The 23,535-nt window shown below is 41.0% G+C and overlaps 1 protein-coding gene across 2 annotated transcripts in view; it reads left to right on the forward strand.

Moving 5' to 3' along the window:
• myo1d (myosin 1D) overlaps window positions 1-23,535 on the forward strand; it is a 138,298-nt gene that overhangs the window by 40,624 nt on the left and 74,139 nt on the right. For both annotated transcript variants that reach the window (XM_075456739.1, XM_075456740.1), the window contains exons 12-15: window positions 16,506-16,576; window positions 17,931-18,005; window positions 19,364-19,496; window positions 20,019-20,185. In XM_075456739.1, the coding sequence (XP_075312854.1) occupies window positions 16,506-16,576; window positions 17,931-18,005; window positions 19,364-19,496; window positions 20,019-20,185 (446 nt within the window). The remainder of the gene's footprint in view (window positions 1-16,505; window positions 16,577-17,930; window positions 18,006-19,363; window positions 19,497-20,018; window positions 20,186-23,535) is intronic.

Genomic DNA, 23,535 nt, shown 5'->3' on the forward strand with positions numbered 1-23,535 from the left:
AATTATGGCTGCTATTTATGCTTCGGCACGCACTCGGCCCACCCCTGAGGGCCCCCTTTGTACAGTGGGAACGCAAGCTGACCCCAAAGCGACCCGACCCGAACCGTACTGACAGTGGAAACGAGGCTTTTGACCCAGGTTCATGCTCCTTCTCAACCTTTTGGCTTCTCCAAGGACCATTTTCTGGCATTGTTCTCTTCCCCCTCTATTAAAACATTCTCTGAAAGGCTCGTCTGTTCCGGGAACATCTTTTGTCACAACACCTAAACACTTACTTGCATTCTGTTACCTTCTCCTCTTGTATTTAGATCCATTTAAAATGATTTCAACACTGAATACATAGGACAGGGTTTCTCACTGCACTTAAGTTTAATGCTTTTTCCTCACTTTTAAGTGTCTTAAAGCATCTTTTAAATGTAAATGAAAGTTATACCCAGCAACAACACCGCACAAAGTCAGACATAGTGGAGCAAAATCTGCACAAAACAGCCGTCCAGTGTGCTCTGGATGGTACAAAGGTCCCTGTTGAATATCACGTCAAACAGAACAGATTCTACAGGCGTGATGTAGCACATGTTTGGTGTATACTTCCATCAAACCACAAACCGTAGCTTTGAACGTACGTTAGATAAGATCTGCGATGAGCAGATGAGACAGAAAGAGGAACTGTAGGAGGAGACTGAGTCACAGATCAGTTCCAGGAGATGCTGATGTAACACGATCTGTTGTGTGTGTCTGCAGCTGTGTTCATATCCTGAGTGATGCTACCGTCTGTCTTTGCTCTGCTGTCTGCCTGCATCGCACACAATCTTGAGACATGTTCAGTTTGTTGGTTTTCCCACTCATGAGATGAGGCGTGTGGACAGTTAATGCACATCACACGTGTTGTGACTCATAGCTGCCACAGAAGGCACACTTCCAAACGCACCGGCACACATGTTGCTCAGAGAAGACGGAAGGGGAGGGGATGCAGTCTGGTGTCTCATCTCAAAGCGTTGTTCCTTTGCAGAGAAATTCTTCTCCGCTCTTTTTCTGAATTAATCTGTCAGTTTTAATGAATGGAGGCTTGTTTACAGAGATGCTACGGAAAGGGAAATGCTCGTCTCTGAAGTACTGTGCATCCATTTCCATTCACTAGAGCACATTTTTCACTGACTATACTCCGTCTTAGCAAATATTGAACCCACCTAAACCATCTCAAAAAATAGGTTCAGGTGTGTATTGTTAAAATAAAGTCCGTGTTATGACATTACTTTTTTTTTTAAATGTCATACTTTTACCATAAAGCAGCGATACTCATTATTTTTTTTCACAAGAGCCACATTGGCAGAGCAAAATCAAGGGAAGAGCCACTTTTACACCAACATACTAAAGTCCCCTTTTGGAAATAAAACATCCCACAAAAAAAGAAACAACACAGCCAATACATTTTCAATTTAGACCACATTTACCTTAATACTGGGATGAGCGGAAGCTGACATGCATGTGCTTGACTTTCTTCATGTTGTATTTGTAGTTTGTTGTTGTAATCATAGTGAGACATTCAGGATGAGCATGGTTTTTGTGCTGGTTTTTGCCCTTTTTTAATCAAAATTGTGCCTGCGTCTCGCGCTGGCTAAAGGAGCTAGCGTGCTCTGCGTTCAAGTGTGAGGTGGTTTAAGCGGGCTGCGTTGCCAGGTTTAACAGTTCCCCCTTTAGGAAACACCATTAAGCCTTAATTAATACTTAATAAAAATACTTAATACTGTGCAGTATTCGCTGTATGTTATTTGAAAAAATGTATTGTTATTGTTACCATATTGTTATAAGCTACTATGCGAGTGCGAGCCACCAATTAAAGCTTGAGGAGCCGCGCAATGAGTATCTCTGCCATAAAGTGTGGAAAAAAGCATTGATTCTGATTATTATTGGTACAAGAAAATGAAAAAAGTAAGAAGGAATGTTGCTCTGCTGGTTTTGGACTTGTAATTGGATTTATTATTAAGTGTCATATCAGTGTTTGAGCTCAGGAACATATTTCCCAACAGGTTTGACTAATGGCTGCCTCCTCATTACATCTTCCTCTCACAGCATGTTGCCTTTATCCCCCTTCTCCTGATTATTATCACTTCTCTCGTGTATCCCAGCACAAGGCATTTACAGGTGTGGCGTGCTATTTTTTTTTTTGTCCTCGACGTGCTGCCTCATACGTGGATGCATGTGCTAAATGGTGGAGCTTTCGTGGGCCTAATCTGTTCATGGCGCTAATCACTGAGACGCGCTTTTCATTAGCACCATGGAGGCACAAGGTCAGCATTCACAGCAAGGACACACAGGGGAGTCTAAATGATGGCTTTGAGAACATTTAGTATCCAGCAGTCAGTACGGTGACAGTCTGATGGGTCAGAGGTTGCACTTGTAGATCCGTCTGTTGGAGCGAGTGTGGAGCTGGATTCGTGGGGTTTTAATGCCCCGTCAGCTGCCACTCAGTGCTTTGGGCGTGAAACACCAAATCCTTCCCCTCATCTGCTGCCCGGATTGGCTGCAGCGAGTTACCTGCTGTGGAGGTTTGGAGACCATCAGATGCCGCTCATCAGGAGATCTGGCTCGTGCGCTCTGGAGGAGGCGAGCAGGAGGGCGCAGGTGGCCGATGGTAGATTAAAGATGATAATGAAACAATCACTTTGTAGTTTTGGGTTTGAGCTCATTTAAATTTCTTATTGCAGTGTTGTTTAATAGAACCGAACCTGGATAGTTTTACTTATTTATTTAGAAATCATTATGTAACCAATCCTGTTGTAGGGTATTTTTCCTCAATTGTTTCTGCAGACTGCTGCATGTCCAATGAAATTATATTTTATATACATGGTGGGCCATTTGGCACAGAATAAAAGACAAATAATTAGGGCTGGGCGAGTTAACTCATTATTATCGCGTTACCTTGTTAATTGTTTAACGGCGATAAATATTTTATCGCGCATTAACGCGGGTTTTATTATTTATTTTATTTTGTAAAAGTCTGTTGCTCACAGGCTTTTATTTTGTAAAAGTCTGTTGCTGTCTGCTGTGGAACCGGAAAAGAAAGTAATCGGCGGATCCACCAAACATGGAGAAGGGTACGGAACTTTTACTCGGCCATTTTCATTTGAAAGTTCTTCCAGACGGCGGAGTCGACAGAACCAAAGTCATCTGTAAACACTGCCAAGTTGAATTGTCTTCTCAGCGTAGTAGTTCCAGTCTAAAATATCACTTAAAGGCAAAACACACAACTGATAGCAGCAAGTCATTCAAGGAAACAGACAGTGGAGCGAGGCTTCTACATAAAAACTACAGAAAGATGTAGTGTATGCACAACAAATGTTATGGCACTTTCATTCATATGGCAGCACATTTAAAATAAAACTAAATGCTTCATTTTTGGATTTTGCGTACAAATGTGATTAATCGTGATTAATCAGGGAAATCATGTGATTAATTAGATTAAAAATTGTAATCGTTGCCCAGTCCTACAAATAATGTGTGCTGAGCTGTTCCAAAGTAAAACTGTCCTCACCTTTAATATCTAACCTATGTGCATTTTAGTTATATTTCCAGTTGTTCTTCCACTGTGCTGCTCAGTCTTTCATTGGAGGTAAAGTCACTCCAGCTGTCAACATGATTCCTTTAAAGGCAGCAAAAACTACCCAAAAAGTATTAAAAAAAAAAACAGAAACACAATGAATATAGATGGTTGTTGATTCAAAGTGTCTGAAAGGTGTGCCGATATATCTGAATGAACTGCTTCCACAGCCAACATTCCCCCTAACTACTATTTTATTTGGCAAAGATGACGAAACATCTCGAGCTTCGACTCCCTGCTGTGACACCCACAAGCGGACAGAGAATCATCAACCTTTAAATTACATGTTTTTAGTAGCATTACTCATTATTTTGGAGAACCAACCCTCTGAAAAGGTCTGGACATGTTGCCACATTCTCAGCGGGTGCTGTGCTTTGCCCACAGTTTAGTCTTCAGCGTAAAGCTGTGGAGAAAGCTGCATTTTCAGGGTCACAAGTGAGAGGAAAAGTGTCTCAGAACGATTTTATTCCACTGCACATTTCTATAAAATGGAATATGTGAGTTCAGGGCCGAACTGGGGCCCCCAATTACAAAAAGACTGTATCACCAAATGCCACATAGGTTTACAACCTTTATTAGTGGGAATAAATCCAATGAACAGTGGAAGAAGCCTTTTACAGATGCGCACATCTGCAAAGTCATAGATGAGGTCATCATATGACAGCTGCTGGGCCACTTCTGAGTTGATGCTTGTGATAGCCACCACTCCTTTTTCAACAGAGGTGAATATTCACACAGTTAACAAGACATTCAATCAATGATAATCAGGGCCGCTGGAAAAGTTAATCTCCAGTCCACATCTGGACAGAATGATCCTCTCTTCTGTCTCAGGATCAGCAGGCCAGCAGCTGAGTTGTTCTTTTTTATTTATTTTTTTAAAATGTATTTATTAATTTTTTATTGACATTCAGAAACAAACATTCACATCCGGTACATGTGCATACATCTTGTATCTCTTGTCTGTCCTAAATGCCAAAGTGGTATTTTTGTTTTATGTCTAAACGATGAAAAGAGAACCAAACAACAACAAAAAACGCAAGAATATGTGGGGAGTGATCCTTTTTATATGGCATAGTTACTGATTTGTAAAAATAAAATCAGGCCTATGGGGCGTGACATAGTTGACCCAGTTTTCCCAATATGAGGCGAATTTCTCCAGTTTAAGATGAACAAATGCTGTTATTCTCTCCATTTTATATATATGTCCATTGTGATGTCCAGCCATATGTTGACAGTTGGGCTCTCTTGTGAAAGCCATTTCCTGGTAATATTCTTTTTACAAGCCATTAGCAGGATATTTATGTGCTTATCTCTTTTCAGCCATCCCTCAGGTATGTGTCCGAAAAACACAAGTTGTGTTCGAAACCGCATACTACATACTACATACTGCATACTACATACTGCATACTGCATACTCATCGATCAGACAGTATGCAGAGCGTTTACCCACAATGCATTTCGCTCCTGCCCGAGCTGAAATCAGCCGGCCTGAAGCTGATTTCGCTTAAGCTCTAAACTCTGTAAACTTTAGCAACATTTGAAACATTTTCAGGTGAGAAAGTAGTCGTTTAGATCCCCAACGTGTTGAAAACCTGACAAAATACCGGCTATTTACAATTTCGTTCCGACGAATTCGGCGCTACTAAAGCTAGCCGCAGTGAGCAACGCACTTCCGGTTATTTTCACAAAATAAAATACCCGTTGCCTTTTATCATAGGGAAAGCCATTACGATACGATTGGTGCTTTTGTTTTGAAAACAGGAAGTGAACCTACCCTCGCTGTAGCTAGCTTGAAACTGCCGCTTTGACAGGAAATGACGATCGGCGACGTCACGTTACGTTGCATCTTGGGTAGTTTGAGTATGAGTAGTAACCTCATGATGCATACCCAACATTTCGGAGAATCTAGTATGCATCCGGGAAAAAAGTCAGTGTGAGTAGTAGGAGTAGTAGGAGAAGTATGCGGTTTTGAACACAGCCAATGTCTTAATTTGGAGGGGTATTTCGCATTTGAAGATATCCTGTAGGGCGTTGTGTATCTCTTTCGAACAGTCTTTCATGACCGGGCAGTCCCAGTTTCTTTTTTATTCCAACAACATACCCACATTCAAGTGAAGCACGAGCCTCGTCTTCTCCAGACCTTTTCTTACTGTTGCTTGCTCCCGACTCGCACCGCCGTTTGGAGGCCATCTCTCCCCCTGCATCTGACTGCTGATTGGTCAGATGCTGCGTGCTGCCAATCATAGCGGCTGTCAGATTACTCGTCTCTTTTTATTCCCTCTCCTGCCTCCGGCTGACTTGGTGCTCTGCGCGCCTCACGGCAGCGATGCGGATCCTTTGCACGTTTTTTTGCGGAGAATGCGTCCCCTCGTGCAGAATGGGGCCCCCCACGGATCGTGGGGCCCTACGCCCAGCCTGTGCAGGGAGGGGTGGCGCTGAGTGAGTCCGTGAAGGGTGCAGTGTCCTCTGAGGCAGGCGGTGCACCGTTCCTGTTAGTTTCTCCCTCTATGTCTCTCGCCTTCTCACCTCACCTTCCCCTCTGTTCACAGCTTTCCTGTCTGCAGCTGCCTCTGGGTGATATCTTCCTGTCGCACATTGTGCATTTGTTTCTGCCTTCAGGAGAACTTGAAGCTAACAGCTAACATTCCCTCAGATTCGTTCTTTATTTTTTTCCTACATTTCCTGTCAAAGCTCCTGCAGTTTCTTCACGTGTCACCTTGCTCCTCGTTCTTCTTCTGTGCCCGGAGCCGCTTTCAGCCTCACTAATTAATATTTTATTAGACTCTCTGGCTGTCAGTAATTTCTACTGTCAACTCAGTCTATTTTCAAATGACAGAAGAAGGTAGAATCGGGACTTAGATGGCTCGAATCATTCGGTTTGGGTTGGAACTTCCCAGCTTTGGTCAGTTTTCCTTCAGAACCCTAATTAGCTGTTGGAAAATACATTATTTTTCATCATGGTTCCACATTTAATGCAGTAAACATTAATTCTGGTAATCTGCATACTGCATTTTTAATGTCTTACAGTCTGATGTTGTAGCATGAGTCATAGTTTATTGCCTTTATTCGTCCTAAAGTTTTAAAACTTCTCTTTTTGATAAATTTAAGAATAGAGGAGTCAATGAAAAGTATTTAACCTATTTTAAAGGATTCTTTGTGCTTTTAAAAGTTTCTAACGTGGTGTAGGAAAAAGGTTGGAACTCAACTTTAGTGAGTCCAACACTGAGAGATATTTTGTTTGCTCATAATTCTTTAGATTTATATTAAAATGACTCGTATAATAGATGATGACCTGCCAGTTCATCCTCGATCACTTATCAACATTCAGATATTTCTGATTATATCGACAGTAAGTGCTGCAATATGACGAGGTCTGGTAGTTATTCAGTAGAGTCTTCCTGTGAATTATTGGCTCTGAACTCTCTCTGATCACAGTTACCGTTCCTCTTGTCTTTCCCCTCGCTTTATAAAACACACGACCGACCAACAGCGCATTGATATCAGGCTGAAACCCAAACACGGGGGAGGAGCCGATAATAAAGATGCCAAGATGTGTCTCTGGCCTGTGTGTGTGTGACTGATTGTGATGGACGTGGGGAAGCGTGGCTTCCTGCAGATTCAGGCTGTCTGTCTGACCGAGCATCTGCTCGTCTGTCTGCTCTTTGTATCTTTGTTTTCTGTGTGTGTCGACAGTGTTTAGCCTTCAGAACACAGATTAACTTTTAGACGTGAGACGCTCTGAAAGTGAGAATCCACTTCAGATTGGGTTGCTTTACCTCGAAGCCGTACGATATTACTGATAAGATGATGATATGAAACTTCCACTTAGAAAACGAAAAGCCTCACAATCTTATATATTTTTCTTCTCTTGCAACTGACTGTGACCAGTTAAAGATGGCAGAGGGACCTTGGTGCAGAGATTGATTGTGATAGATGGGCAGTAATTGTGGCTGATTGTGGTAAATATGTGAGAGAGGCAACTTACACAATATAATGTATTGCATACTGTAAATTCCAGACTATAGAGCGCACCTGAATATAAGCCGCACCCTATCATTTTAAAAAGAAAATCCTTTTTGTACTTGTATAGGCCGCACCGGATTATAAACCGTGGATGTCCAGATTGTAATATGAGATATTTACACAGAAAGATGTTAGAGGACTTTTAAATTTTTAATAAAATGTGTATGGTAACATTAACAAATACAATACTGCAAATGCTTTTTTCCCCCAACAGTGCCTGTAACATGGTTTAAACTTAAATACCTATAGGTAACGCACAAATACGTGGCGTAAATGCTTTTTCGTCGAACAGTGCCTGTAACAGGGCTGGTATAGAAATAAAAAAAGACAGTAGCCCACCAGGAAAAGTTCTGGATCGCCTTCTTCGTCTTCCTCCTGCGCACTAAAACCATCAAAGTCATCTTCTTCAGTGTCTGAATGGAACAGCCTCAGAACTAGACCACCGTAAACTATTTGTTAATTTTATTGGTCTAATGTTACGAGGCAAAATGTTTTTGGCGGCATGAAAAAAAAAGAAATAAACATATATTAGCCGCACCGTATTATAAGCCGCGGTGCTCAAAACCCGAGGAAAAAAGTAGCGCTTTATAGTCCGGAATTTACACACCATCCAGACTGTACAGGATGAAACTATCGGGTAATGACTTGTGTTGGAAATGTAAGGAGGAAATTGGTGCCTTCGCTCATTGTATGTGGGAATGTGTCTTGATTAGACCTTTCTGGACTAAGTAACTGGCTTGGAGCAGAGATTCCCCTAAGTCCAGAGCTCTGTCTGCTGGGGGACACGTCTCAATTACCCAATATAACCAAATGTCATTTTTCTGTAATCTCGGTGGGTACAGCAACAGATTGTTGAGTCATCTTAAGACATTGGAAGGCATCAAAAATTCCACATGTGAAAGAACGGGTAAGAATGGTGCAATGACTGAAACTGCATCCTATGAATGTATGCTTAGTAGATTGAGTGGTGACAGGGAGGAGGGGGTGACCCCCTGGGGAAGGTTTTGGAACTATATAAAGATAAATAATGATCCTGTATGCCTCAGCAGTCGGATATCATTATGAACTCGCCTTGTCTTTGTGTCAGCTGCCTATTTTTGAGACAAATATATGTGAAGTCAGTTATTCGAGTCAATTCTTACTCATATACTACTTGTTCCTGTATACAGAAACATGTTTAATTTGCCATGTACCAAGCCTAAGAAAAGTTCAATAAAAACTTGAATTAAAAAAAAAAATAATAATCCACTTCAGAATGAGATTGTAGTCGGAGCAACAAATAAGCCACAACTTAAATTTTTCTCCCTGAAACTCCTGAAAACAGTAAGAACATCACTGGAATTGATGATGCAACACATTCAAGAGTTTCCATCTTAAGTATAAAGCTGATAAATGTCCTGCTTTGTATTAAATATTAGTGTCTAAACAGCATTAGAGAAGCCAGCAGCAGTGCATCTGTCCTGCGTTCATGCAGCTCTGTCGCTGTGCTTTAAGAATCTGCTGAAGCTTTCGGGTCGAGTGTGCAAACAAACGAGTGTCGGGCATCACTAAAAGCTTCATATGCAACACCTTACGTTCCTCTCTTTGAATATTTCTCTTTCGGTAAACTTTATTTAAGTTTCTGTGAACTTTGTGGCTCAGAAAAATGGACCTTTTGGGTTTTTAAACACAAACCTCCCTCCGGATCCCGTCCTGAGTCGACCTCTTCAGCAGCGCCGGGACGTTGCTCATCTGCAGCCCTGAAAATCACTAAATCCTCTCTGCTTCTTAGAGCTCATAAACTAACATTTTTAACACTTCAGCTGAAGCTCGACCCAGTTCAGATGGAAACCTTCTGAAACCTGATCACTCAAATCTTCCATTTCTCAGCATCTGATCAAACTGGACACACGAGAAACCGTTTGAGAACTATAAACTTGAGCTTTTATTGTAAAATATAGAGCACTATAGTTATATAAACCTGAAATAAATCACTGTTTCTGTGTAAGAAGCCTCCACACGGGGCATCGTTTCTCAGCAGGATCACTTTGTGATGTGAGCTGTGGCTTCGCTGCTCTGTGGATGTTTGAGAGAACAGGACGCCTTATTCTTTCCTCTGAGAAATGTAACTGTTGTCTGGCCAGCCAGCTCGTTGCTCTATGTCACCACTTATATATTTGCATTTGCATGATGAATCGATAAGAGCCAATCAGAGCGAGAGCTCTTAGGGACCGGACACGGGGAGCGAAAACCCACGCAGAGCAGCCTCCGTCTGGCTCTCCATTTGAGCCGTTTTCTGGCTCGTTCACGCTCGCACGCACGTGCACGCATCTTCTTTCCTTTACTGTTGACAGTAGAAACTTCAGAGAACATCACTGAGGCAGCTCAACGCTTCGGCAGACTTTTTTAAGTGCCAGGGAAGTAAATGGTTGTTTGATTTCCGTGAGGAAACCGACTGATTCCTCCAGCTCTCTGATATAAATCTGTCTGTGACTGCAAGGTCTTTTATTGTGTTATATGTGCTCTCATATGGGACTGTTGCTGTCTGTCTTAGTGTGTCTCTGTGGGTTTGTGCGTGTCTGACTGAGAACATCGATGAGTCATGCAACACTTTCACAAAGTAAAGGAACATGCTGCATTGGCTGCTGGGACAGAAATAGCATCTCTATGGAAGCCTGTGTGGCTGTGAGAGTCAGTTTTTTTTTCTCTTGTTTGCTCTGCTTCTGTTCTCCCTCCAAAGCCCAGTTGTGATGCAGGTCTGAGTACACATAACACTCCGATGTTGCATGTGAAGACCCCAATGTAGCGCCCATATGCGACTGCAGAGTACTGCAGAATCAGTGGCTCGGATTTCCCAGAACGGCGTTTATTCTCCAGATCATCAAGTCCAGATTTCTGGTGTGCTCTGGAACTTGGTATGCAGGGAAGGTGAATATTAACAGTTTTTTTTTTAGCTGAGCGGAGATGTAAAGACTGAAAATGTTTCCTGTTTTCACAGTGAGCGCTGCAGAGTCTTATTATGGCTGTGAAGTTGCCAGCTTTGGTACCCTACTGTGCACAGAAATGGCTGCCAAGCTCAGGAAATGTTATTTGCCAGAAAAATAGATTTAATTTGTCTTTCTCTGCTTTTTTTTTTTTTTTTTAGCTTCACCATTGTTGCATAGGCTTAACAAAAGCTCAGTAATACACACACTTTAACACATTTTAAGCTCAGTGAGCTATGCAGTGGATGTGTCTCTACACACTCTGACCAAGCACACGTTGCAGTTATCGGGTGCTCCTTTTTAATTTGACGTTTAACCAAAAGTTAAATCCAGCGTTTACAGATTGGCTGATTAATCAAAGGTGAATCTCCCCACAGATGCCATTAAACCACAGAAGAAGAAGGGTTTAAAGGGCGCCTATCAACCCTTAAACAACATGAGAAGCATAGGAAATGTTAAGTTGATATCACGCTGTGTTTGTTTATGTTTTAAGAATCCTGCGAAGCTTTTTTGTCTGCATAGCGACTTTTTAGGCTCATGTTTTCATCACCAACGATCCTTTGAAACCACGCTTAAGTCCGTTTCTACCTGACGTTACAGTGATAAACGTACGTATGTGTCCACATACTGCAAAAAAAAAAAGGTGGGTATATTTTGTAGGGAACTAGATTCCATTTTTATCATTTTGACCAACTTTTTAGCCAAACCAAACCAAAGCTAACCAGGCTGATGACGCTCCTGTTCCAACATCCAGGCTGGAAACATGTGCTCTCAGTTATGTGTGCTCCGATGCGTCTTCCACTTACGTTAAATAATCGCAGTCGGCTGCAATAATTGGCCTAACTAACAGGACCTGGCAACCCATGTAGCCAGAGTTGCTCGTCAGACGCACTGAGCTGATGGATTAAATGAGATGCTCTTAACTCGTGCACAAATGAACTGAATATGTGAATGACTGACATTTTCTTGCACTCAGAATGATAATTTCTCCTTTTTATGGCTGTTGTTGAGCATAAGAAATAAAAGAAAAGTTATTTTTACTTGTTTGCTTTTGTACATATTAAAGACGAGTGATGTTTTAAACAGTAAAAAACAGCAGTGAAACAGTTAAAAACAGTTTATCGTGGTTGAGAAGCCAGAACAAGGCGACTTTTGGCATTTTTACAGGTGAAATCATTTCAGAAACAGTCATTTCTGATCAATAAAACAGGCGCAGATTTGAGAGTTTGAATCATAAGTCAGCTGGAAATGGATGTTTGAAAGGCCAGACAAAAGGTGCACACACTGGAAAAAATGCCCCTCAAAAATAAGTGAGAAAAACAACAAATAAAAGACGTTTTTGCTTGAAATAAGCAAAAAAAATCTGCCAATGGAACTAGTGAAAATCGGCTTGTCAAGTTTTCTTGAAATAAGATGTGATATTTGGGACTTTTGAGATAAAAGTGATCTTGAAATTAGCTTAAAAACCTCTTCAAATGTAAAAAAAAAAAAAAGCTTGTTTCATATGAAATCCGACTCAAAACAATTTGTTTTCAAGACTTTTTCATTTAACAAGATATTCCAGATGTATTGTCTTCAAACAACTCCCTATATCTGGCTGAAATAGTACTTGTTAGGCAGTTGTGTCTTATATTAAGTGTAATGAGATATTTTAACTAGAAATGAGACAAATATACTTGGTAAGACTTTGATTTTTTTTCCAGTGCATCGCTGTGTCAAGAACTATTTCACTCTTCTCAGCTTAATGTGTGGAGGATTCGGTTGGATGTTTGATATGATGCTTTAAGAGCATTTAATTTTGTTGTTCTGATCTCGGAGTTTTGCGGACATGTCTCTTCAAAATGCTTGTGTTTTTTTTTTGTCATAGTGTCGTTTGACATTGCACATTTTTATTGCCGCGACAGTTTCTTGACATATTAAGCACAGAGGGCGAGTGCTGAACGTTGGTAGAAAGAACGCAAACCTTTCTGTCCATTCTGGCTGGAACTGGCGGTTTTCGCTGTCCAGTTTTCTTTTTGGGGAAAATTTCGAGCATGCCATTATTGCTCCGGTCGGTAAACGTGTTGCTGCTGCTGAGCGAGTGACTACTATCTCGAGTTTACGAGGGCTCTACTGCTAGAGCCTATCTGTTTATCGTTACCATGGAGGCAATCCCCAGCCTTGTCTTGAGATCGAGGTGCGCGATTTCAAAATAAGAGCGGACAGTGCGATTGGGAAAAAAAAATTAAAAAATCATAATTAAAAAAAAAAAAATGTCACAACAGCTCGTGGGCCAGAAATAGATGGCCAATGGGCCTAAAAAGGCCCGCGGGCCGCCATTTGAGTATGGCTGTCTTAGAACCTTCAGCCTTAGGACTGTGCATCAGTCCACACTTTTCTTCAGTATCTTCAAACCCGGGAGGTTTGCAGACTCTCTCCTCTTGTTGTCTGTTGCCTTTTCCTCTCATATGCTAACCACTTCTCTCTCCTCGGGATTGTGACGACAGTGCGAGATATCTCTCCCCACATCTCTAATCTCTGATGGAGGCTTTTGCTTCAATGTTTTTTGTTTTTTTTGTCCCACTCCCACAAACACACAGATGTGCTGAACTCAGCCCCAAAAAAATCCCAAACTTTCTGTTTTGCAGTGGATGAAACCAGAAGCCGCTGGGAGGCTGCAGCAGGCCTCTCTGCATTTCCATGCACGCCTCCTCCTTCCTGCTCCGCTGCTAACGGGTCCACAAACACTTTCATTCTCAGCTCGTGGCGTTTCTCCTCATCACGCCAGCTTTCTCCTCCTCGTCAATCCTCATCTCACTGGCTCTGTTCCTCACATTTTTGCACTCTTCTCTGTAAGTCTTCATCAAACCTGACAGCCGTGGTGTTTTCCACGCCAGCGCCTTTCCTGCTGCAGCAACAGCTCTGCACATCGTTGGGAGCGTACAGCCGTATGATCAAAGCGTTCCTGAAGAATCTGGACCGATTGTTTGACTGCAGCCTTTCGGCAACATTTTCATGATCGACAGTTTGTTTAAAGTGTCACGGTGAAGGAAAGATCCACAGTATGTCTGACACTTTCAGGAGGTTACAACAGAATTTTACATTTAAAAAAAGGCTAAACCGAAACAGGCCGCCTCCAGGAAATCTGAATCTGTCGCATCCTTTGTGATTGTTTACCAGATGGGCTCAGCTGCAGACTTTAGTTTGTCAAACGCTACAGAATCCAGAACTTGATTAAGTATTCACAGTTTACACTCGAGTGCCTGTATGCGAAGAGATTAAGCCATTAAACAGCTTGGCACCATGCAGTTGCACAAAGGCTTTTTCCTGCTCCTGTGGGAATATTGCAATTAGAAATAATCCTCACCTCATCAGGAGTGCACGTTCATTGTTTAAGCCAACAGGAGATTTGGGGAGCTTTCTTTTATATAGAAGACTCGCTCCACTGTCTGTTTCCTGGAATGACTTGCTGCTATCAGTTGTGTGTTTTGCCTTTAAGTGATATTTTAGACTGGAACTACTACGGTGAGAAGACAATTCAACTCGGCAGTGTTTACAGATGACTTTGGTTCTGTCGACTCCGCCGTCTGGAAGAACTTTAAAATGAAAACGGCCGAGTAAAAGTTCCGTACCTTTCTCCATGTTTGGTGGATCCGCCGATTACTTTCTTTTACGGTTCCGCAGCAGACGGCAACAGACTTTAACAATAATAAAAGCCTGTGAGCAACAGACTTTAACAATAATAAAAGCCTGTTTCGAGTCCAGCATCGGACGGCCCTGTGCTGCATGTCGTTCCCCCTCTCTCCCTGCTTCCTGTCTCTCTGAACTATCCTATCCATTAAAGCCACAAAAGCCCCAAAAAATAATTTAAAAAATAAAAAAATATATTTAAAAAAAACTGTGTTAATCCGTGATAAAATATTTATCGCCGTTAAATAATTAACGAGTTAAAGCGATAATAACTAGTAAACTCGCCCAGCCCTAGTTCTTTTGTCATCGACCCTCCACCTTTCCTATTTCTTCTGTTACACTCCGTGTTTCTTGTGTTTTCTCCTCTTTTTTTTAGTATCTCTTCGATTCTCCCTTAAATGCTCTGCTGTATGACTTCCTCTCACTTCTGGGCATGCAGCACGACACTCGTTCGATCTAATGAGAAATCAATCCAGTGTGCGCTGAGGCTGATCGACTCTACCGGTCAGAGCTATAAAATCTCCTCCTCGGTGACGGCAATGAGCTGCTAATCCAGAACTATGAATATAATCATCCTTTTGGGCTTGTTGTGCTTCCTTTTATTTCTGTCCTGTGGGGACTGAGATATTCTCTTTAGCTTCCCTCCGATGTGTCATGACACTAGTGCCGGTTTTCAAAGTTAAGAGAAAGAAATGTCCTTTTTCTGCTGCAAATGATTGAACTTTAAGATATTTTCCCACAGCAGACATGTTGGCAGCATTCCTCCAGCTCTTTAGGGCATCGGAGCTACTTCTCCTGCGACGGCAGCCACACCCATTTCCCGTCTACAAATGAGACCTTTTAAGTGTTTTCTGTTGAAACCAACGAGTGTCTTTTTCTTTTTTTTTGATCAAGGTCTTTTTATTGAAGATTTTCACAATATCAGAATATAAACAGTATACTGTATCTAGTCTAATCCCTAGTACACTGAAAAAACAACTCGTAAGATTTACTTAAAAAACCCTTTGTAAGTATTTGCACTCAAATGATTTATGTAATATTTAATGCTGCAATATCAAGTAAATTTGACTCACCATAAAACACAACAGTTTTGAAGATATTAAGTAACATTTACATTTCCTGCGGTTTGGCCTCTCATTTACACCAAAACCCCGTTTTTATCACAGAAAACGATTATTTCTAAACCCTCCGGCCAAAGTGGAGATTTCTGATAACGTCGGTTATGTGTTGCCGTGTCAACTGGGAGAAACAGCTTTTTAGGTTCTTAAACGTCGCATTATGCGCCAGAAAATGCTTAACATCATGCGAGCGCCTTATGTTTACAGTGTGTTTGGCTACTGATCAGGATTATCATGGATGATGTTAAACTTCTACTAATTTTTACGAAAAAAGTGCCCTTCACCCTGTACTATTTGGCTGATGAGTAAAATGGCAAACGCAACAAGGTGCAGAAGGCCAACATGTTGCACTTATAATTACTGAGACGTACGCACTGCGGTGCAACACCAAATAGGGCAATAAAGGGGGAGGGATCCAGTGGCTCTTTAGAGAAAGTCTTGAAAATAGATTGCCAGAAATGTTATAGTCTTGGACATGTCCAGAACATATGTAATAGAGCTTGCTTGCATCTATCACATGTAGGGTCCAACTCCGGTCTAATTCTAGACAACCTAACCTTCGACCAAACCAACGAGTGTCTTTAATGTGAACTTTTGCCTTTTATCTCCACAAAAAAAGAGGGAAAAGCATAACGAGCACTTTAAAGCACCTCAGACGTGTGCACGGAAAAAACGTCTCAACTAGCAGGACTGTTCATTCAGAAATATTATTGTTATTTAACTGCATTACATTGCCATTTTTCTCAATAGCAATACGATTAATCTGAATGCAAAACATGTCTTATTCCAATGGGAATAACTAGTCCTTAAAGTGCAAAACGCATCTCAACACATTTTTCATCTAATTACGTATTTATTCCAATTTAATCTGGGTTGATTATACTTATTATTGTAATCCAAGCACGTAATCCACTTAAAAATGGATAATGCAGCTCATTTATATGCAGTGTCCTTTCAGTGCTTGGCATTCTGAAGCCTAAGAGAGTTTTGAGAGTTAATAACCAACCGTGATTCAACACTTCTTCTTCTTCTGATGAAGGCTTTATGTTCTGGTCTTTGCCTGTTGACGCAGTCCCGTGAGCGCCTCCTCGTGTTATTGTTCCCTCACCGCCCGCTCGCTCTGTCTCTCTGCAGCTTTCACCCACTGACAAGAGTTTGGAGTTTGACAGAGACTTTCGCATCAGGCACTACGCCGGGGACGTGGTGTAAGTATCTTAAAGTTTTACTTATTCATAAAAAGCTTTTACTGATGATTCATCCTCGTCTTTTTGCATATTAACGCCTCGGAGCTGCCGACTGAAACCACTGTCGTGCACTTCAGTTCAGGAGCAGGTGGAGGATTTTAAAAGGAACGCCACTCATTCTGATTTTATAATTGCATTTTAAGCAAATGCTGCTTTTATTAGGCATATTACTTTGTCCATTAAATTCTGTGACTATGGTGCAGTTTCTCTCTGTTTAGGGATCCAAAATCACTTTATTCATTTGTTTAGACAATGTTCTCTCTTTCTTACTGTAAGTGGTTTTCATCTAAATGCAAAATGCATTGTGGTAGCATCAATCACACTGAATAAGAGCACAGGAACTACTGTGTGATTTCTGTCTTCTGAGAGTATTTGGTCTCTTCTTCCTCCTTGTGCATGAAAACGCAATTACATGTGACTTTGACGTGTGAAACTTACAGAAAAGTTACTGAAAAGCCTTAAAAGTTGAACCCACTCTTGAGAAAAAAAAATGCCACATTATGAGCTGCTTTAATAAATCTGTTAGGATTTTATTCTAGCTAACCCACATTGTGGGAAAAACATCCGTCAGTGTCTGAAATTAAACTAATCTCCCGGCCCTAAATTGCTTAATTTGACGATTTCATATTGAATTTGAATTATCCCATTTTTCTTTCTAATGAAGACGAACCATAAAAATAACCAGAAAGAAAAGATGTGGATCAATTATGGTTAGTTTGGCTGAGAAATAACTTGATCGAGGCGGCTCCCAGGTGGCAGGGCTTTTACTCAGAGACGCAGAGAAGTCTGGAGAAGAAAAGTCCATCATTATCTGCACTCGTTTGAGAACCAAAACCCCTGTTTGCTCAGTCACTGATGGAGCAGACCGCTCGCATTCACACAGGTGGACAGACTCAAACATGTAAACAACCTCTTGATATTTTTTTTCCTTAAAAGCGACAGCACCATTTCCCAGTCCCCAGAGCACCTGGACACAATTCAAATGATTAAATCACGCCGGCTAAGCCCTCCAAAAGTGCTCTCATGGAACTGTGCTGAGCCCATTTGTGAAGGCTAAGTGTCTGCCACCCCGGGGAGGACTCGGGCAGATGAACGGGGCCTGAGTGGCAGCCTTGATTGATCCCTGAGCCACCTTGGACCAGACGGGGGCCAGAGAGCTTTTCACTCCTCACAGCGGGGAGTGTAACGGCTCTGCTGGCACAACGCCGCTCTCCTGCTGAACGTCTATCTGTAGGGAGATTGCATAGTTCTGATTTTTACTGGTGAAGGACAACAGAATTGTGCTTGAACTGACCCCGCCTCTTTCTGTTCACAGGTACTCGGTGGTGGGGTTCATTGATAAGAACAAGGACACTCTATTCCAGGATTTCAAGAGACTGTTGTACAACAGGTGACATGCACGCTAAAACACAACCAGCAGAGTACCAGTACAAGAAATCTGTTCTCAGCTCGCTCTTTTCTTGCTCCTTTTCAGCTTCGTATAAATATCGGACTGTTATTTTTAGGGCTGGGCGAGTTAACTCGTTGTTATCGCGTTAACTCGTTAATTATTTAACGCCGATAAATATTTCATCGCGCAGTTGTTTTTTAAATTAAAAAAAATAAAAATAAAATAAAACATTTATTTTATTATTGTAAAAGTCTGTTGCTCACGGGCTTTTATTTTGTAAAAGTTTGTTGCTGTCTGCTGCAGAATTTTTAAATTTAAAAAAATAAAAAATTGAGGGCTATCGTGCCTTTAATGGATAGGAAAGTTCAGAGAGACGGGAAACAGGTGGCAGAGAGAGGGGGAACGACACGCATCAAAGGGCCGTCCGATGCGGGACTCGAACCGGGGCCAGCTGCAGCGAAAAAAGTCTTTTGCTCACAGGCTTTTATTTTGTAAAAATCTGTTGCTCACAGGCTTTTATTTTGTAAAAGTCTGTTGCTCACAGGCTTTTATTTTGTAAAAGTCTGTTGCTGTCTGCTGCGGAACCGGAAAAGAAAGTAATCGGCGGATCCACCAAACATGGAGAAGGGTACGGAACTTTTACTCGGCCATTTTCATTTTAAAGTTCTTCCAGACGGCGGAGTCAACAGAACCAAAGTCATCTGTAAACACTGCCAAGTTGAATTGTCTTCTCAGCGTAGTAGTTCCAGTCTAAAATATCACTTAAAGGCAAAACACACAACTGATAGCAGCAAGTCATTCAAGGAAACAGACAGTGGAGCGAGGCTTCTACATAAAAACTACAGAAAGATGCTGATGTTAAAAGTGTGTTTGCACAACAAATGTTATGGCACTTTCATTCATATGGCAGCACATTTAAAATAAAACTAAATGCTAAAAGCTATACACTACTTTTGGATTCATTTTTGGATTTTGCGTACAAATGCGATTAATCGTGATTAATCAGGGAAATCATGTGATTAATTAGATTAAAACTTTTAATCGTTGCCCAGCCCTAGTTATTTTGTTTCGTTTTAACACATTGACCCTTTGGAAATATCTTCTCCGGTTTGGTGGCAGCTCCTGTGAAAAACGATGCAGGATTTGCTGCCCTCGTGTTTGAGTATTTTTCAAATTTAGCACGTTGATGGCTTTTAAATGTAATTACACATTAAGAAAACATAGCTGATCAAAATGTCTGATTGTCATCATTATTGTGGAAAGTTTCAAAAGGTTCAAAGAGATTTTTATCTATGAAATTCTTCTGGTTTTGCATATTTTCATGGTGTTTTTTCCCTCCATCTTTTTCTCTCGTCCAGTTCTAACCCGGTTCTGAAGGGAATGTGGCCCGAGGGCAAACTGAGCATCACTGAGGTCACCAAACGGCCGTTAACGGCCGCGACCCTCTTTAAAAACTCCATGATCGCGTTGGTGGAAAACCTCGCCAGCAAGGTGAGGAGTCGGGATCAATGAGTTATTTTAGAGAAGCGGTTATTTACTGTGTTTGGGTAGATTAAAGGAACTTCTGTTGACCTTGCAGACCTCTACACCAACAGCTGTTTTCTATACCCTTTTCTTTAGATTTTTTTTCCTGTAATATTACCTTTAACAAGTTCAGAGACTTTATTTCTTTCTTTTGCCGGAGGATCTTAGGGCGCGCGAGGGTTCATATGGTAAAAGCAATTCTGATAGATAAGAAGGTCCAAGACCCCTAAGACATTTAAAAACCATTAAAGGGACCTTAAAATCAATCCTAAAACACACAGGGAGCCAATGCAGCGATTTTAAAACCGGTGTAATGTGTGCCCGCTTTCTGGTCTTAGTCATTCCCGAAGCTACAACCTTAAAACCCGCCTGTTGCAGTGAGCAGCCAAGGAGATTTTGACCCATAGACACCGTCCTTCTCAGTTTTTGCTAACTTGTTGTGGCTGCTGCTGTTGTTGACCCGCAGCTGCTCTCTGCTCCGATCTGCAGGAACCCTACTATGTGCGCTGCATCAAGCCAAACGACGTCAAGTCCCCCCTGCTGTTCGAGCAGGAGCGCTGCCGCCATCAGGTGGAGTACCTCGGGCTGATGGAGAACCTGAGGGTGCGGCGTGCCGGCTTCGCCTACAGGCAGACGTATCCCCGCTTCCTGCAGAGGTGCGCCACAACACGCTTTACACTTACACTGGAAAAAATCAAAGTCTTATCAAGTATATTTGTCTCATTTCTCGTCAAAATATCTCATTACACTTAATATCAGACACAACTGCCTAACAAGTACTATTTCAGCCAGATATAGGGACTTGTTTTAATACAACACATCTTGAATATCTTGTTAAGTGAAAAAGTCTTGAAAACATCTTGTTTTGAGTCACATATCATATGAAACAAGCTTTTTTTTTACATTTGAAGAGGTTTTTAAGCTAATTTCAAGATCACTTTTAACTCAAAAGTCCCAAATATCACATCTTATTTCAAGAAATCTGGACAAGCCCATTTTCACTAGTTCCATTGGCAGATTTTTTTGCTTATTTCAAGCAAAAACGTCTCGTATTTGTTGTTTTTCTTACTTATTTTTTTATTTTGGGCTGCTTCTTTAATCACTTCTATCATGTCAGGCTGAAACGGCCTTTATTGGTTAATCTGCCAGTTATTTTTGTCCATAGTGCAAAATGCAACAGTTTTGCATTTAAAAAAAAATCTAATCAAAAGAATTAATTTTCCATCTATCCCCATAAGCGTTATTAATTATTTCAGACCCGGTTTCATTGTGTTTATCATGAGCTACGGAGCAATTATCCAGGTGATTACCGTGGCTGGATGGCCACAGACATTGTGTGTGAGGGCTGTGACTACTTAACAAATAAATCTTTTTAAATCAATTTAAAAACTAATTTCATTATCAGTGAGGTGATCCCACAGCTCCACAGCTGCAGTGGGGAGAAAAATACAGAAACAAAGGCAGAAATACTGTGAGTTAGATCAAGCTTTCCTCCGATGGAGCCGATTCACCCCAAAGAGGAGAAGAAAGGGACAGAATGTGTCTCCGTTTGTTGCCTTTCTCTAAAGGTTCACCTCAGATTGGACCTCAGGACAGCAGAGTTGGCTCCCTTTAACACAATAGTTCAGCAGAACACTGGAAAAAATCTAAGTCTTACCAACATGCGCGTAATTTGCACGGGGGTTACGGGGGTCATGACCCCCTCAAAAATCAGATCCAGCTAATATAATCCCCCCAATATCATCAAATCAAATCATCAAAAAATATCATAAAATTCTGAATGAATAACTTTTGTTTGTTTTCTTTATTCATTCATTTCATTTCAAGATAGTATCATGTTTTAAATAATCTGTAATGTAACCCCCCCCCCAAACCGGCTACTTGGTATTACCCAACCCAATTTCTCTACCGAAAGTTTGTTTATGCGCAGCCGCTGGACCTGGTGAGTGGTGCCAGAGGGTGCCAGGGATCACTGTGTGGAACCAATGTCACTGAACTGTATCTTAAGTTGCTGTTTGCTCCAAAACAGTCACACTTTTTTGGGGTTTGTTGTGCTAAGAGTTGTATTAACGAGAGTTAAATTGATGGAAAAGGGCTGTGACGGCTGCTCAGAAAGTTCACAAAGCTAGCGCGAAAATCTTGAATGTTGTCTTGCACATACCAAGACGTTCACCTCATGTGTTCCTTATATGTGATCCTGCAAGGCGAAACCAGTCGCTTTGGTAAAATTGACAAAACTAAGTTATTGTGCTCACATGAACGGCCATAAACTAAGTTTCCAACGATATGTATATTGAGGCTATTGCTATCGCTAAGATAACTGCATCCAAAGTTGGCATGGTTCTCCTGTCAGGATAATGCTAGAAGAGAAGAAAATCACCTTTTTAAGCGGCGTTGACAACTGGAATGACTGATAATGTGTTAAATCTTCACCGGGCTTAACAGTCAAAACATATGTTTTTCCGTGAAATTTGTTCAACCCGCCCAGTTTTCCAGTCGTTTCAGTAATATATTGTGGTCAACTGTATCAAATGCAGCACTGAGATCTAGTAGAACTAAGACTGACATTTTTCCACCGTCTGTATTCAGACATGTTGTTAAACTCTTTGTCAGAGCAGTCTCAGTGCTGTGGTTCTGTCTAAAAGTTGACTGGAAGGTGTCATAGCAGTTGTTTTGTTTTAAAAAGTAATTAAGTGGTTGAAAAACCGCTTTTTCAATGATCTTACTTAAAAATGGGAGATTTGAGATAGGCCTGTAGTTGTTCATTTGTGTCTTGTCAAGATTGTCCTTTTTCAGCAGAGGTTTGATTACAGCTTTTTTTTAGTGACTCTGGAAACACACCCGACATTAAAGACAAGTTCACCATCAGTAACAGGTCTGACTCCTTTAATAATATTATTATTAATTTATAGCAATCTTAATGTGATAGTAAGTGGGCAATATGTGAAATCAGTTCCGAATAAAGGTGCAAGCTGCACTTCAGTGTGCCACCCTGTATTGTGTGATGTATCGAGAGTTGCATTGTGCATAATACATTTGCTGCATGTAGGTGCCAATACAGTGATGAAATTGATTAATCTTTAAGTTCTTGTCATCTGCCAATGTTGGCTAGTGCTTAAACACTGAATTTAACTACTGTGTCGTTATGGCATAAATAGTGAAGTGAACTGCTGCATTTACGTTAAGTAGCCTAAATCAGTAAAAGTATCACAATGTATTTCTAACACAGGAATGGCAAATTAGCGAGCAAGAAAATGATTAAATAAATAAATAAATATGCTGCGAGTTTAACCCCCCCAATGGTAGACCCAAAGTTACGCCCTTGCTTACCAAGTATATTTGTCTCATTTCTAGTCAAAATATCTCATTACACTTAATATACAACACAATTGCCTAACAAGTACTATTTCAGCCAGATATAGGAACTTGTTTGAAGACAATACATCTGGAATATCTTGTTAAGTGAAAAAGTCTTGAAAACAAATTGTTTTGAGTCGGATTTCATATGAAACAAGCTTTTTTTGACATTTGAAGAGGTTTTTAAGCTAATTTCAAGATCACTTTTTATCTCAAAAGTCCCAAATATCACATCTTATTTCAAGAAATCTTGACAACCCGAATTCCACTGGCAGATTGGCAGATTTTTTTGCTTATTTCAAGCAAAAACGTCTTGTATTTGTTGTTTTTCTTACTTATTTTTGGAGGGGCATTTTTTCCAGTGAACATTATAGTTTTTGGCCTTATTCCAATCCAGAGACACTCCAGAGGGAATTACTTGAGGAACATCTGATCAAATGGACGGTATCTCAGTCACATTTATTTTTTTTAATTCTCTTTTTATTCAGAAAGGTACATCTCCCTCACATACACCACTACACATGTACAGTAACTCAGTTTGCCAAGGATTCAGTGATGTAGTCCATACTGCCCTTCTGGATCTTTCTCCCACGGACCCAAACCATTTCAGGTAGAAGTAATAACACAAAAACAACAGAATTGGGGAGCA

The sequence above is a fragment of the Odontesthes bonariensis genome, chromosome 23, assembly GCF_027942865.1.
Source record: "Odontesthes bonariensis isolate fOdoBon6 chromosome 23, fOdoBon6.hap1, whole genome shotgun sequence".
In the NCBI taxonomy this organism is placed as follows: Eukaryota; Metazoa; Chordata; class Actinopteri; order Atheriniformes; family Atherinopsidae; genus Odontesthes; species Odontesthes bonariensis.